Here is a 17867-nt window from a genome sequence, read left to right as displayed (position 1 = left end):
GGTTTGTAACTCCATTCCATTCGATTTTTGATGGAACTTAATTTAGCGGCTCGATGGAATGGAAGTTAGTCGGGAGATGGTGCAAAAAGCAGTTTGAGAAAGAGCCCTTGTTTTGACTACAAACTAGACTCTGTTTAGCGTGTGTTGACCATTCCTCACTGGCTGCCGACCTCTAACCCCTCTGCTCTCTGCCTTCCTCACAGAGGTCCTGTGACACGTCCCAGTGTTGAAGTGCCCGTCGCCTTAGGCCACTGACCTTTTCCCGGCCCTGCCAACGCTCGCATGGGGAGCCCTTTTGACGTGTGCCAATCAACAACCTTTCTCTAAGCCCCTGACAGCAAACCAACTTCTCTCTGAAAAAGAAGCGGGCCACAGAAGAAGACAACCAAGCAACAGGACACAAGCAAAAGACAAAAACAGGATGAAAAGATGTTGCTGCATGCAACACGGGTGCATCAGTGTTGGCATTTGTTAAGATGTTTTGTGGCACCGATTCCACGCACCTTAATACTCGACAGTATCATCCTCTGTACATTGCAGCGCAGCTTCCAACGAGCCGAAGTGTTTGTTTTCTTTGTTCTTTAGTTATTTAACTGAAAGAGAAATATAAAAAGACTGGGTACATTCTTGTGAATAATGTAAATTAACTGTGTGTGATGGACAAAGGAGGGATGGGTCTGTGGGTTAAAGTTGTGTGAAAGGGAGACATTTTATGCCACTTTGCTCTGAGTAGACCCTCGAAGTGAAAACCCAGGTATAGCGCGTCCTGGTCTGTATAAAGCTACCTGTAACAGTTTTTTGTAAAGAGAAATCTGGAAAGAGATTTTTGAAATGTAAGTTCACTTGCAAACAGCTTCTTACTGTGTGTAAACATATTGTCTGTGTCAGCTTTTGATTGATTGTATGCAGAACTGGATGTAATAATGAGCGTGCAACCTTGACGATTAAGAAAACCAGAAGTGATCTAAGGTCAACTCTCTATGAATGAGGGATTTACACCACTATTTAACAGTTAAAGCTGTTTGTTTTTTTTTAAATTTCACATGTGCGAGCATGACTCAGTTTCCTCTCATTTGCATTGAGATGCCATGGACTCATCTGTGTTTGAACTGCTGGTGCGTGTATATGTATAATTATTTTGATGTGCGTTACATGGTCAGTGGGAGTATCTAAAGTCTTATTAAAGACGAGCTGTCCAGTCCGTGGTCTCTTTCTCTTTTTGTTGGGGGAAAACTGTGGATGTGGGGGATTATTTGTGTAAGAAAATGATGCAGATGTTTTGAATTCAGCGCTTGAGATTTTCGGGTTCATTGATCTAAAACAGGCAGAAAAATTGATCACCATTTGTTGTTCATTTTAATGTTTATGAACGTTTTGTGCTTGCTTTCGGCTTGTTTACTCCCGAGGCTCAATAATATTGCGACTTTGGAGGGGAAATGCCGATTTCCCACCGAAGGTTGTGAAAGACCGAGTGCACGCTAGCCACAGGAAAACAGATTTAGAGATAGCACCAGAGGGCCTTACAGTTGATATGTACAAGGCATGCAAGTTGGCTCAGCTGTCCATTTCAGTTTGGGTCTCCTTTTACAAAATCCCCACAGGGGGTACATGCCACTCCATCTGCTGCCCCCCGCCCTCTTCTTTCACTATATTCAGGTGGCCACTTGGAGGCTTGGCTCACTGTTTCCAGACTTCTAGGCAGCTGAATATCAAACACCAAGACGTGCCACACAGATCATCATCTAGAACTTATGTGATTTAATGACTTATGGCCGTTTGTGAAATGCAACTGTAGTGCAGCCCAGTAGTGCAGCAGGACAGCAGTTTGTCAACTTGAACCTGCGATGATCGCAGATGGCCTTCGTACCTCCCCGGGGGGCGGGGGCATGTAACATTTGATCAGCATGCAGTGGAAAGCTCTCAGCAATGCATCCAAACACGACAAAGTGTCATTTAGAAGGATCAAACAGAAACCCAAAGAAGAACATGCAAGTAAGCAAGATTAAAAGTAAGCGAGAACTTTATTTTTAAAGCTTGAAACATGATGAAACACAGTATTCGTATTCAGTATTGGTGAAATCATAGCCAATAAATAGACTCCATTTTATGAATCCAGCTTGATTTCGTTGACTTGACATTGCATTTACAAATTTTGATAACATCAGATGGCTTTGGGGGCAGCTGTAGCTCAGCGGGTAGAGCAGGTCGGCTAGTGATCGGAAGGTCGCTGGTTCAAATCCCAGCTTCGGGCTGAGCTGCATGTTGAAGTGTCCTTGAGCAATATACTCAATATACTGAACCTCAAATTGAAAAAACCTCATCCGATTGTCTCCGGCAGAAATCCCCACAGCCCCATATAAAGCGGTTACAGACAATGGATAGATGGCTTTGGGGCACTTTGAAAGCTGGTTTGCACGAAGAAGAAGCCAGGAGCCAGTTGTGCTCATGACATTAAACTGGTGCACCTGATCACATCCAGGTGTAGAGAACCAGACACTGTCAGAGAGGAGGGAAACACAACGAATATAACAGAGTCATGAATTATTAAATCCTCCATCACCATCAAATGTGGGCAAACCTAAGCTTGCAGCTGCATTGGGATTGTTCCAAAACCAGCATTGGAAATGCCTCCGATACTGCTGACAAACCAGTATCGGTAAACACAGTTTATGCACCAATCCAATAACACACTTTAAAAAAGAAAAAAAAAAGAGAAAGGTTTTTAGAAACTCTAGAGAATAGGAATATCAATGTAATTATTATAAAAAAGGTAGCTGTATTCCACTAACATACAGAAAAAACAAGTATTAGATTACAGATACAGCCAGTAAAAAAAGGGGACTACAAACAGGATCACAATTTTAAAATGGAACAACTTATTTTCATTTTTCACTTTTTCATTTGAGTGAAAGCTGGATAGGGTTTACAGAAAAGTCATCTTCTAAATATCTGTTTTCTCTAGTCTTTATTTGCATGTGTTTGACATTATGGTAATCCAAAAGCGAAGGAACACGATCAAGTTCAATTACTTTAATATTGTGATACTTGGATTATGTTACTGGCTACATTTTTCACCAGGTTATAAGTAACTGTATCAGAATACATTTTCAAAGTAACCCTCCACACTCTGCCAATGTCCATGACCAGCAAGGCCTCATCTGTAGGGATCACAATCAGTATCAGGAAGGAAATAAATACTGTCGGTACGTCACTGCCCTGACAGCTCATACAGCTCACAGTTTGAATCTGCAACAGCCGGCTGGCTTCCTAAGCTTTCTTGAGAAAGATGTAAACACCTGCCGACAGCGAAGTGTGTACGTTTCGACAACATGACCTCAGTGGTCCGACATGTTTCTGCTGCAGTTGTCCACCTGAGTCTGCTCTTTAAAAGCTGTATTCATCAACCCCACCAGAGGGTGCAGCACTGCAGCGTGGAGGTGATGGACGGCGTATTACATTTCTCTGGACGCATGCCGACTCATTAGTCTGATACAGCAGCGTCTCAATGTTGACGTTGCTCATATGCAAACCTTAAATTTCCACATATTTTTATTTTCATTTCTTTGAAAATTCATGATCTCTGGGGAAGTTCTGGAAGCGCTCGATCTGCTCGTCGGTCCCTGGTAATGTGTAATGTTTCTCAGTAGGGACTCGAGGATTAGTGGGCACTATTTTTAGGGGAGGTGTCAGCAAGGCAGTGCACAGTTACAGACCGAGTAGTGCCAGGTCTCTGAATAAATTCACACAGAATGAGGGGTAAAAAAAATTAAATAAATAAAAATGAAGGGAGTAGGATTTGCGGATGCAGAGGTTGATCCAAAAGCCATGAGTGGTCGGCGAATTAAAAGGGGCCTCCTGCTCGTTCAGGTTAGTGAGTTGGAGAGTCCTGGAATAGCCTGGCTAAGATGGCGTGACTTTGATTGACGGGTACATTATCTCCCTCGGCCTGCAAGTGTGCTGATGGGTGCAGCTGAGGCGTCACCATCCATGACTGTATTTTCATTCTCCTCCGCGCTCATCATAAAAGAAATGAAATAACAAGACCCGGCCACATCCTGTCGTGTGCGAGGACTTTACGGGCATGTTGTCAAACCTCTGTGTCAAAGCAGCTGGGCTTCTTCTGGACGCGTGCTCGCTGTTGTTTCAGATGTGAATCTCTGTGCTTGAGTACTTCGAGGAATCTTGTAAATGTTTTCAGAATGGCAAGTGTGCCCGCTCGGCCTCCATCTTAAACGAGACAGCGGGGGGGTCAGCGCTGGGTCACACCACTCCAGATAAGACCACCAGTGCTGCAGTTATTCATACATCCCAACCATCAAAGCCAGTAGCCCAATCTTTGTTCAGTGTTTATGCTCACGCCCCCTCCTCCTCCCCAACGCTGAACCGTCTTTATCTGCTCAGCAACAGGTTCTCTTCACACAGCTGCTCTTGGATGGCAATGTATTAACGAAAGGCCACTGAGTGGCCAGCACTCACAAGGGAGCCTGTTTCTTGATCCACCCCACCCCACCCCACCCCCTCGGAGCTGTCAGAGCAGGGCAACCTCTCAGCTATTCCGAAGAGAGAGAGAGGGCACGATTTAAGAGCGACCCCCCCTCATCGCAAACCCCTTGCAGGGCCTCAATAACCACGAAACTGCCCTCAGAGGCTGCACAGAGAAAACCCAGGGCCCTCACATCCTATCGGGGGTGGCCGCTGAGGACAGGCAGCAGCTGAGTCTAAATAGGCAGCTGCTGAATTATTGTCACAACCTGTCGGATGTGGACGCGCTCTGATGAGGTCCCTTCCCAGTGTGAGCTGTTTCACCAAACCTCAAGTATTCAAGGAGTCTGACCTCAGTGGTGCTGTCTGCATTTCGCGTTATTGTGAGCTGAGGGCATGCAGTATTTCCTTAAGCTACATGCGAATAAAAAGGAAGTGGGAACAGATTTATTGGACATGTAGGCATCTGCTTTATGGGTGCATCTGCTTGGCAGTTGATTGGCATTGAGATTCCTTTGTTAACGGCAATAGCAACGGGCCAGGATTAATGTGTCGCTGACATCAGCGTTTGATCTGCACAAGTACAAATACTTTATGATCGCATTAAATATAAAGAATGATGTCCTGCACGCTGCTAATTACACCTTGTTACCAAACTCTTAAATCACCTCGCGTTATGGACGGAATAAATAGAAAGCAACGCAATCTCTGTAAAAGATTACGAGGTCCAGGAAGTTTGCCTACAGATCAGGTGCCAAAACATGACGATACAACGCCAAGCTAGCAGCTCTATGAGGCGGAACTGGAGCGCAGGGGAACTTTATGGCAAATTCCTTACATCCATGTGCTAACAAGGTCTCAATGATCATGCTACCATTCTAGTTTTTGGTTGGTATCACGTTTACAATGTTCCTCATCTTAGTTTACTGTGTTGACATGCTAACATTTGATAATTAGCATTAAATACTAGAAATGGGAGTCAAAAACTGGTTCCAAATCCTTTGATCTATGCCAGTAATGACGTAAAACTCATGCGTCTACGTTGCTATAAAACTTGGCCGAGGGGTCATGAGAGTGCAAAAAACAGAAAATGCTAACATCAGTGTACTAATAAGATTTCAGTGATAATGCTACCATGCTAGTGTTTGGCTGGTATCATGTTTACCATGTTCAAATCCTAGTTTACTGTGTAAGCATGCTAACATTCGATAACTGGCGCAAAACACACAGGATGGGAATCAAGAACCAGTTCCAAATTGTCCAGTTCATTGGAAAATGGGTCACCATGTTTTTTTTAATGTCCTTTATCAATGCCGGTAAGACATCTAACTCATACATGTACACTGCTAAAAACTTGAGACAAGGAGTCACAGCAGGAAACAAAAAAGTCATGGCAGGGAGGAATGGTAAAAAAAAACAAAAAACGCCAACATCCATACGCTAACAAGCTCTCAATTATAATGCTACCAAGCTATTTTTTGGCAATTATAAACACCAAATTATTTCTCTTGTTTTTTTTTTTTTTTTGTTAGCAAATCAAGATAGCACCACGTGAGTGAAGAGAGACTTGAAAAACTTATCAGGAAGGCCGGCTCCATTCTGGGACGCCCTCTTGAACCAGTGCAGGTGCCGGGAGAGAGCAGGATGATGGATAGGCTGTCATCACTGCTCAGTGAAGGAGTCCCAACCCCCTGCAGGACACCAGCACAGCACTGGGCAGCTCCTTCAGTGACAGACTGATAAGGAGAGGTATCACAGGTCCTTCCTTCCAGCTGCTGTCAGACTTTACAACCAGCACTGCTCCCAGTAGACCTCAATGTGCACTGTGCAATAGAAACTCTACACATAACCCATTTCTCATTTTGGTTTGCACTTATTGGGCAATTTTCCACCGCCCACACTGTTTATAATTGTACATATTATGTATATACGAGTCTGTTTCTATTTCTTACCTTTTTATTATATTGTTTATTTCTCACTATTATTTGTATTGTTTATTGTAATATTACTGTCCTTTGGCTGCTGAGACACACACATTTCCCTGTTTGTGGGACTAATGAAGGAATTCTGATTCTGAATTCTGAGTCTGATGCTAACGCATGATAATTAGCACTAAACACTCCGGATGGGAATGGAGACCTGGTGCCAAAATTTTCCAGTCCATCAGAAATTTCATGCCAGTAATGACATCAAACTCACGCGACTACACTGCAATAAAATTTGCATCAAGGAGTCATGAGAGAGGAAGACACGATACAAAACGCAAATTAATGTGCTAACAATACTCTCAGTGATAATGCCTTCACGCTAGTGTTTGTATCACTGGTATCATGTTTAGCATGCTAACATTTGACCCCCTTTGTATGAAACTCTACTGATGAGAATCAAAATCCGATTCCAGATTGTCCAGTTCAGTGGAATCTAGTTTTTCATTTCCTTTTATTGATGCTGCGAACAACGCCAAACTCATGTTCCAACGTTTCTGAAAACTTGAAACTGGGGTTCATGGCAGAGAGGAAGAAACAGTCCAAAGCATGGCTTCACTTCAGGAAGAAGATCAAGATGGCAGCAGTGCCCGCTGTAATGTCTACGAAATGATCATTTCAAGTGAGGGTGGAAGCGCTAGAAATATCCTAAAACATCTTTTCTGTGCAAGATGGGCTTAAATTCCAGGAATGCCATGTGTTTGACACTCTTCTTGGGAGTGCCACTGACTCCCAGCCCGAGTAGCACATTCTGTTACAGAAGGTAAATGTTCTGTTATAACATACGGGCCACGCAGGCAGGCTAAGCTGATCCTTTCTTTGACTAGAAAAAAGAAAACATAATTGAAAACGAATGCTGTACAAATATTTTCCCATTTCATCCATTTCAGATGAGGACAGACAGACAGTGCTCAACTTGCACATCAGTGCGTTCAGACTCAGAGATAGCAAAACAGCTACAGATAAAAAAGCCTAAACCTTTGCAGGCAAACTTTAATTAATTGCTGAAGAATGGAACCGATAAACAGAATTGATAATGGCACTGGCATCAATAAAATGTAATGAATTTCCATCCCTAATAATCACAAAGAACAAAGGGTTGATGCCCTTAGTTGTGCAATTACTTACTTACACTTACTCATTGAATTTTGACCTGATGATAGCATTGTTGCATCCCAGTTAATTCTGAGGAGAACACGAATGTCTGTATTTTATAGCAATCGATCTGACAGACGTTGAGATATTTGGATTAAAACCACGTTGCCATTAAGATAGATTGTCTACAAAAGAACAGTGAATTTCTGCACCAACATTTGTACCAATGGATTGTTGGAGATGTTGGCAGATTTCACTGGATAAGTAAAAAAAAACCTGCCTGTGGCACTGGAGAAAATGCCATCAGGGGGTTTCCAAAGTTAGTTCATCTCCTGCACACCATGAATGTACAACATTTCATGGCGGTTAATCTGATAGTCACAGTGACGTTAAACCTCAAGGTGATGCTAGAGGAAAAAGTCAAGGGAACAGCAACGTCTGTGGGGTCTATCCACTGGGGACCGCGAATGTCTGTACCAAATGTCAGGGCTGTCCGTCCTCGAGCCACGGGTATATTTCAGTCCGGACCAAACTGGACCAACCAACTGACCGACTGACATTGACGTCCAAGAACCAAACCGCTGCTATGTCTTGTAGCGAAAAAAATGGTACAAACAAACACACCACACCCAAGAGGCTTCACATTTAGACAGAGACACAGTTTTAATTCCAAAGATCTGTTGTCTCTTCTTCTTGGAGCTGACACATGAACAGCATCGCCGCCCAATCAGCGCACAGAAGGAGCAGCGGCTTCAATTTTGCTAGCTTGCAAGGCTTGGTTATTTTCAGTTCATGGGATAACTGAGTATTAATCCCCGTTGCACGCTCGGTGCCAGCCACGGCGAGGCCTTTTGGATCGCTTTTTCTTTTTGTTCCATTTGGAAGGAAAACACTAAAACAGGGAGTAAACAGAAGACAAGAAAGGGGATCCTCTCTGGTGTCGGCCTGTGTTGGTGTTGGCTCAGTTTAGTAGAACCCCCGATAGATAGATTTCTCTTGCTGTTGGACCGGCACCACCTGTAGTGTCGAGTGTCTCTACGCGGTGTCTCTTCACGCCACTAATATGTTGTGTCTTGGTTGCTGTGAAACTGTGGAACATCACAGCCTCAGAAGTAACCAGATGAAGCAAACACTCACTCACTTTTTTTTTTCCATTGGGAATTTCTGTCCTTCTGATTTAATGCCGGGGAATTTTCTCAGATTTGAAGTAGCTTTGGAATTAGACTGTGTTTTCTCACATTTTCTGCTCCGCATAAGTTAAATGATGACTCAGATCGAGTGAGTTTCAGACAATTTAGTTCATGTTGCTCAACGACAAAAACCTTGTTCTTTATCGTGCTCCGTGTAGGGAAAACCGACAGGGAGGGCCTGCTATTTTAAGACTGCATTAATTTATTGTCAAGGGGTTAATAAGGTGTTGCAAGCAGATGTCTCTTTGTGTGGTTGTGTGTGTGTGAGAGTGTGTGTGTGCGAGAGTGTGAGAGAGAGAGAAACATACAGAGTGAGAATGTGTGTGAATTTGTGTTTGCATTCCCACAATTCTGTTTGCATGTGGATTTATGTGTACGTGCACATGCTGACAGTGTAGGTGTGTGTGTGTGTGTGTGTGTCTGTCTGCGTGTGTGTGTGTGCGTGTGTGTGACACATGAGAGCAGCCGTCTGCGACCCTGGAGAGCAAAGAGAGCAGAAGTAAAGGGGGGGCTGAAACTACCATCCACACAGCAACAGTGGCCCTGAGTTGTCAGCGCTGTCAGAGCGAAAGCATTCAGGTGGCTGGACGGAAAGTTTTAAAAAAACAAAAATAAAACAATGCGACACATTTCTGTTTCACAACACGCTCGGACAAAGATCGACACCTCTCACACACACAAGTGTGGTGAGTGTGAAAAAGAGACTGAAATTCTAAAGAAATTTACATAAACTGCCATTAAACAGCAGATGGGCAGTGACTGATGTTGAGGGGAAAAACAAACCAACACCTGCATTTGACTATTGAATGGAAACAAACTGTTTAATGAGCCAATATAAGCAAATTCTTAAATCGCGTTTTTCTGATGGCCTTCTGCAGAAGCACTGGGTGTGTTTAAAAGTGGGAGTGAGCTGCACAGTGGTGGTTGATCCCAGTAAAGGTAAGGTTAAATTATCAAAATATATTATTGACTGTGGAAAAAAGCTACTTTCCAGAAACACACACATGCTATTTTCATACTGTTTCATATTATCAGGTTCTAAACATTTCTCCCCCAAATGTATAAATGATGATTTATCAGTTAGTTGATGATTTTCAGGTAAACAATATCAAAGTACATACAGTTCAGTTCTGAAAAAACTAAATAAAATAGGGTCTGCTTTCTGCGGATTTCTAACTAAATTCTAGAGCTAGATTCTGGTCAACTTTTACAGAGGAGGAATAGAAAGCATTCCGATTGGAAACATCACAAACTGGCATGGTTTCATACACGACCCAGGACAGGAAGGCTCTACAGCGGGTGATTGGTGCCCATCTACAGAGCATCAGTGAAGTCGAGAGAAGTGAGGTATCTGCACGGAACCAAGGAGATACTGAAAGACCACCCCCGACCCAGCCACAGTCTGTTCACCCTGCTAGCATCTGGCAAAAGATGCAGAAATATCCACTGCTGTACCACCAGACTACAGAGCAGCAGAGCAGAGCAGAACAGAGCATTTTATAGAATTGATTTTTTTCTTCTGTAAACGTGGCACAAAGGGCTCACACATAGTTTTGTTTTGTAAAAAACAGTAACACCTCCTAATTCAAAGCAGCTACAAGGAACTTTTATTTTTTGTTGATTGTGGTGACCCCTGTGGCCAAATGTGGTATGAGCGACACACCTCCTGTCTAATGATCTTGATCTGGCTAGACACAATGCATTTGTAAGCTTTGAGGTTTAAATCGAAACAATATTAATCTTTTGCTTAAAGGGTTAAGTGTCACTGAGATTTACTTTATGAACTCAACTGGGGGAGAAGATTTACGACCTTGGGCCTAGGAAGGAGGTTATTGATATTTTCCTTCATCCTTCAAGCTAAGCCCTCTGCAAAACACAGGAAACTGTAACCAGCTGTGTTTCTGTGAGACTAATAAAAAATAAATATCTGTACCTGTGTGTATAATTCAACTGCAGCAATTGAATGCTAACATGATCCAGTGTGATCCTGTTAATGTGCACACATTCATGACAATCACTAAATCCTCTAATTCTTCTGATCCAATGCATTCTGCTGCTCGCAAGATATTGAGACCGACTTGGCATCAGCCTTTCTGTTCCAGTGATTTGTGTAGAAACCGATCATTGTCCTGATTTACTCTGTTCCCACTGGGGACATCAGACACAGCTGGTTCTCACTCAGAAGTGGAAAGTCCCCCTTTGTGCATCATCATGTGCATCCCTTTTACAGTTTCTTGCTCTTTTCGTCTTCACATGTAAGAGGAAGCAGATTTGCTCGCAGTGTCAGCTGTCTGGCTTTTTGGTCTGGTGCCGCTGGGTGTGACGTGGCTCGGCCGTTTTCTGCAAATTTGTCACTGTGCAGATAAGATGAATGATGGCTTCTGACGGTGCCTGCCAAAGACCCACGTGGTCTCTTACAAAAGTCAAAGGCTGCTCTCAGAGGGAAAGAAAATTGGGAAATGGTTTGTTAAACTGTGATGTTTACATCTGTTTACATCTTGGATGTGAACCCATTATGATGATTTCAGATAGAAAACAGATGCAATATGCATCCTCCGTGCCCTGAGTGCCTTCTCTCTGCAAGTCCCATCACAGGATGTCTTTGGGTTTAGGAGGGAAAAAAAGGGAGGAAATCCCGATAAGATGCTCAGTTTGAAGCCTCAACTGAAAACATCTTTGAACTTAGAAACAGCAGTAATATTAAAACTCTGCCTGCCTCAAACATATTGTGAACATATTCCACAGATGGACACAGTATATAATGTTACCATAGCCACATGGTGCCGATCAGAGTAACATGTCAGAAACATATACAGTAGGCTGTAATGTCTTCTGCCATGTATTTTTATTCCAGCTGTATGTACCCTTCACATAGAATAAGGATATACAGCCACGCTAGCAGTTTGGCGAGGCTGTATTTAGGCACAGCGGTGCTTTGAGTAAACGTAAGTGTCAGCATGCTAACAGGTATGTTTACCTTGCTCACCAATGTCAAACAAAAAGTCAGGTAATTTATTTAAGTTACAGAACTAATACCACACTGGGTAAACACTTTGTTACAAGTCCTGCATGAAAATGTTAAGTGACAGTATGCAGGTATGATCAAGAAAATGTCAAGGACTTGGTTGATGTCGAGCTCATTTTGAAGTTGTGTGTGTTGGACTGTATAAAATGATTATTTTCATTATGGATTAATTGTAAATAAAAATTCCAAAACTAGTGAGAAATGTTATCGTGATTACCTTAACTGACACCTTCACATTTTCTTTTTCTGACCAACAGTCCAAACCTCAACATAAGTACATTCAAATTATTCAAATTGCCCATTCAAAACATTCTGGTAATGTGGGACGATTACGGATTCAGCCTTAAGTCCCCTGAACTGCTCATAGGCTCATTGGTGGCGCCCTGATAATATCAAACATGTTTGATTGCGTCCATACTCTCCAAATTGGACCACAACAATGAGAACAATGAGAGCGCTAACCCGGAGCAGCTAATGGTGCTGCTAAGCTAGCATATTGATGTTGACAGAAACTTAAAATCTCACCTCCAGGTCTCTCTTAAGAATAGAAAAACGGTTTTGCCCATGTGTGGGTCCAGCTCAATATTGAGCATATGGCATGTCCAAATTAAAAGTGCACTTTCCTGGGTACTCAACAACAAACCTGGCAAGTGTGAGGTCAATTTGATGAATGGTTCTATAGATGTGTGAATAACATCTATACAAAGTCACCTTGTTATAGCTAAGTATAGGAAAAGGAGCAAATCCTCACATTTGTGAAGTTTGAACCAATGTTGTGCAATAAAAATCTAATTTGTAATGTCAATGACTGTATATAGCAATATTTGCCACTGACATGCAAAGGAACACAACTAACTTGTTTATAAAACTACAAATGTGAATGTCCAGGTAGCGCTAGAGAGCAAGTCAGGATATCATCAAAGTCAACGGGATTCATCCTCTGGCAACCGCGTACGAAATCTCCTGGCAATGTACCAACTGACCGACCAACTTTGCCATCCCTGAAGCCATGCCGGCAGCAAAGCTAAAGAAAGGCCTCATATAGCCAGCCAGAGCAGTTCAGACAAAGCTCCTTTCTCAATGAAAGCGGAGGAAACTTTTCTCCTCCATCCTCTTAAACCAGCACTAATTAAAAATAAACAGCCAGCAGCTGTCTGCAGGACACCAACCAGGCTCACGGTTCTTGAGGCCACGAGATCAGTTTCCAAACAGAATGCCTGCACTCTCATTCTGTATTTGAAAGTAAGCTCGCAGAGGCCTATATTTTCATAGAAACATCCTGAGTGACCCCACAGCAGGGCTGTGACCTGGACTCATCTATCTGCTCTCTGCCTCTGTCAGCCCCCCCATGTCCCGTGCTCTCAGATTCTCATTTTGGATGTGTTTGTTCATCAAAGTGGCAGCTGACCTAAAGTCTACAGAAGTCAACCCCTCCTGTTTCACCACATAAAAGCCATCAGGCTTCATTTTGCATAGTCAAGTAGTGTCAGTTTGCATATTACCTTGTAACTCCAAGAGTCTCCAGGCTGCTCGTGTTCAGAGAGTCCTGCAGAAGTTTTTTGTCCTCCCACTGATATTGCCAAACAAGGAAATAGTTGCCTATGGTTGGCATCAATAAAAGCCCTCGGGTTGGCATGGAGGAGAGTAAGCTGGTCCTGGTTACTTTGAAATTGCTTTGGACTTGATTTAATTCATGACCTTGCATAACTCAGAAAACAAATGGTGCAGCCAAGACAGGCTGCAGCGAGCCAGACAACTAGTGCTCGTAGACGTTGCCACACATACATACACTATATTTTACACATCCATTTTGCATTAGGCACTGGGTTTTACTTTGCTGAGCAGAACTGAATGAAAGAATGTGGTGTGCAAAAGGTTTTGTCAACATTTTTTTGTGTTGATGGTGCATATTGCAGTGAGTACTAGAGTGTGTTCCCATGTGTATCAGGAATCCCCCTTTAAAAAAACCACCATCAACTGGATTTTGGTACAAAAAGAAGCTGATTATAGGTTATGAAATTAGCATTGTTTCTGCATTTTTTGTGCAAAGAGGAGAGACAAAAATGTGCAAATATGAAGAATATTTCATTTGAGCTGAGTCAGCCATTACTGACACAAGCATTTTATACGGCAGCCAGTTGCTTTCCTTAGGAAGCAGTCCAAATAACTTTATTGATGTTTATTTACTACGCGTTCAAAATGGATGCTGGAATTATTGTGCCCATATGCACAAAAGAGAATTGTCCTCTGTATTTTCCTTTTCCAATAAAAAGCCATGGAAAGAGGAACATGAGGACCAAACGTCCTCTACATGTGTTCTTCATCTGGTGCGAAATAAGCACTAAATCAACTTTCTGCACAATAGACACTTTTAGAAGGCTGCGGGAGCTGTGGGAGGATGAAAAAACTTGATGAGAACAGATTGATGGGAATTGAGATCTGGAGGTCCGGTGCCAGGGTACTTCCTTATTGTTCTGTAGCGATTCCCCTGCAGAGCCAAGCATCTTTGCACAGAATGGTCATAAAAAGACATTCTCCCAGAGACTGGTCATGCATAAAGCCTTTATGAACACAGAGAAGATGTCCAACTTGTGCAAAAGCATGGGTTTCATTGGGACGGAGGGAGATTACGTTCAAGTTTCATAACTGGAGGAAGACCAGAATCCTGTTGATCAGCATCTTTCATCGACTGACTGATAGTATAGCTGAGATGAACAGGGCCGATGGTCAGCGCATTCTTTGGCGGCAAACACTCTTAAAAAATATAATAAAAACCAAAGATTTCATGATTTTTTGCTTTTGAAATATTGCACGACTTATGCCTATGAGGATTTCAGCAACAGCTGCACTTAGGTGTTGCTCTGAGTCCCAGGTCGAAAGAATATTGAATAGGTGCAGGGGTGACACAATTTAACACGAGGTAAAGTGTGTGCCCTTCCAATGAACCTGATACAGTATGATTTCATCATTTAAAGCTTGAGGTTGTTTATGAGAGGAACAATTTCAGAGTGCCGCGAGAGTTAACTAAGGTGCAGAATGTCGCCATTGCTATTCCTGAGAGCACTTCTGAGCCCCTCAGCCTTGGATGTAATGCTGACAGACAGCTTGCTCGCTCTCTTTCTGCCCACCAACAGTGGCTCTTCTCAGCTGCACGCCCTTGTTGTGTAAAATTAAAGTGTGTTTGTGAGCTCGAAGATGTTCCGTCTGTCAACATGAGTGAGAACAGTGATGGAACATCTGTGAAAGTGTGGCTGCTCTTTGCATTAAGTGTGAAAGCCCCATGTTTGTAAAGACCGTGCACATGTCTGCAGCACAGATCAGACAGCGAAGGGGAAAAGGGGGAAATACCGCTTAACTGAAAACTTGGAGCGGAACCAAGAGCCACAAGAGTTGCTCTGGATCCAGCATCGCTGAGCCCTGTAGAGCCGTCTAGCAGGACAGAACAGGAGGAGAACAGTGGTTCTATTCAAACCAAACCATTTTTCCCTGGCACCACGTTGAATGGGTATAAAATGAGCTCACTCTTTTTTTGCCATCACAGAAGAGAAAAAAATGAAATAAAAGACAGCAAAGAAAGCATTTTTCCAACTTTCAAATGGCAGCAGAGCTGTGTCTGTGTTGTAGTCAAATACAACAAAGTAAAGTTCACTGTAAAGCTACTGGTGTAAGACAAGAAAATCAAAAATATATTTGTGTTGAAGCTGGTGGGGCCTCATATTTTTTCCCTGGTAGAGTTGTTTCTTTTCGGAAGCGGAGGGGACTGGAAATGTTTCCCTCACTGGAGTAAGAGCGGAAGAATAAACTCACAGTATTCAAACCTCTTTACTCTGCCTTGCTTCTGTCACACCTGTTTTTTACATTTCTTTCCAACTAGAGGACTGTCACTTCAAATGTTTGTCTCTTTGAGAAAAAGCAGCTAGAACTCATACATGTGCTTCAGAGACAAATAAACATCTTAGGAAGCTAAACAAGCACATTTTCCTGATTAAACTGACCCAGGAGAGAAAACAGGTGGGCTGGCTCATCGCAGCCTTCACATACTCAGTCATCTCAGTCACAAGCTGGTTTGCCTTCCAGGTGTTGAAGCTAATAGTGATGCATTTTAAAAGCATGAATCAGATGTTAATTAGGCTATTTTCCTCATGCCAAAATCTAATAGGGCCCAGAAATGCATGCAAAAATAACAAATAGATCAGTGGATTGATGATAAACCACATACAACATCTAATTATGCATATAAACACATTTCAAGTGCATTCTGTATATTCAGTCAGACTGTACGGTAGATACTTGGGGCCCATTATGGCTCATGATGTTAAGTGAATACGACCTAAATAAAGTTCTTGGGTCAAGCATATTCAGTGTCTCTATTTCAGCACCATTTCAGCAGTTGAACATGGATGCCATAATCAACAGGTGCCATACAAAACAATGCTCATGGTATTAATATCAGCGTTGCTGTTTCATAACATCAACTCTTCGTCCATGTCTAGTAGAAGTCCGTCTGCTGCAGCAGCACCAAAATGATTCACTGAAAATGACTCTCCACTGTGCAAAATTGGTTCATATGTTTCCCAGTTGATAAAGCGGTGATAAAACAGACCATTGGCTTTTTGGGATAGGGAGAAGGATATGTGTCATTCCACTACCATCTCTGCCATAATGGACTTTCTATTCAAGGTGCTTGTCTCCTTTCTTACAATGTCTGTGGTTTTACTCTGCACATACAGCCATTCAAGTAATCATGGAGAAATGGATGAGTGACTTTGAAGCGAAAGAAGACCCCAAGGAATGGGCTTACCACATTTAGATAAATATAACAAAATGTCATCAGCATAACGATAGATGTATTGTAAAGATATCTCTTCAGGGAAAGGGGAAGAAAAAAATCTGTCACACACACAAAAAAATAGCATTTTATCTGATGCCAAACAGCACTAAATTAAAACAGCCCAATGAGCCAAACCTGTCTTAACGAGCCACAATCTGATTGAATAAGCGATTGAATTTCAAAAAACTGAAATGCAAAGCATTATTTTGTTGTTGGTTTGTGTTTATATGTATTGTTCTCCAACACATTGTAGTATTTTTGGGTCTTTCAAGGCTGTGGGAAACTCCTGGTCCTTCGATAATCAGAACAATATGCAGCAAAGGCTCAAACAGTGTTGTAGTAATATTGAAACTAAGAGTGCTTTCAGCAACAAAACTAAATCAGATGTTTAAACATGCTCATGGAAAGTCATCTGTATGCCCTCTTTTGTTTGAGAAAAAAACACACACACACTTGTCTTTTACCAAATTTTGGAAAAAGTCAGAGTAAACATGGGGAACAAAATTAGCTTTTTTTTGGATAACATCAACATTGGCTGTTGCAAGAGAATAAAAAAATTTAAACACTTGGAAGACAGATTTCTAAAACACAAAGTTAAGAATGGTTTGCTGGGATTTGTTTGGGATTTCCTCTTGGAATTGCATTAAAAAAACAATTATGGTGTATAGTGATGACTCCAGGGTTTCAGTTATCAGGTAACTACTTTTTATTCCTGGTAAAATATGTTATATACCATATTCAAATCACTGAAATACTGTGTCAGTGAGATATTACTCTGAACTATAATTCAATCAATTAAAAACATTTTTGTTGACAATAACAGTGGTATGATTTTGTCCCCTATAGTTCAATCAGATTCTTTTAGCAGTATGTCTCTTTGTCCCTTCAAACTCCGCCCAACTTTTCCTTTATACCTTTCCCTCTGGCATTCTCCATCATGGTCAGATTTACCCTTCAACATAATGGTTGAACAAAGCCTGAACCATCCTGAAATTTGGCAGAGATGTTAAATTAGCTGTAACCCCTTTGGCCAACTTGCATGGAAAAAAACTGACCTTTTGATCCAGACAATTATATTGAGTCCATTTTCCGTGAGGACTCACTGAAATGTAAAACAATTACAATTACAGCTAGATTTCCTCTTCTTACTCCTCTTTCAGTTGCAAACGACATGACTGTGTATACAGCCACTATAGACACCTATGTCATTTCTAGTTGTTTCAAATGGATGTTTTTTTCAACAAAGCTAATTTCCAGAT

General features: G+C 42.1%; 1 protein-coding gene across 11 annotated transcripts in view; it reads left to right on the top strand.

Annotated features, from left to right (window-relative positions):
* The window catches only part of map7d1a (MAP7 domain containing 1a), a 44705-nt gene extending 43504 nt beyond the window's left edge, over positions 1–1201 (top strand). For all 11 annotated transcript variants that reach the window (XM_030393519.1, XM_030393528.1, XM_030393521.1 and 8 more), the window contains one exon: positions 204–1201. In XM_030393519.1, coding sequence (XP_030249379.1) covers positions 204–214 — 11 coding nt within the window. In that variant the 3' untranslated portion in view covers positions 215–1201. The remainder of the gene's footprint in view (positions 1–203) is intronic.
* Positions 1202–17867: the final 16666 nt, after the last annotated feature.

Source organism: Sparus aurata, chromosome 17 (genome assembly GCF_900880675.1).
Source record: "Sparus aurata chromosome 17, fSpaAur1.1, whole genome shotgun sequence".
NCBI lineage: Eukaryota > Metazoa > Chordata > Actinopteri > Spariformes > Sparidae > Sparus > Sparus aurata.
This window is presented reverse-complemented; position numbering and strand designations above follow the sequence as displayed.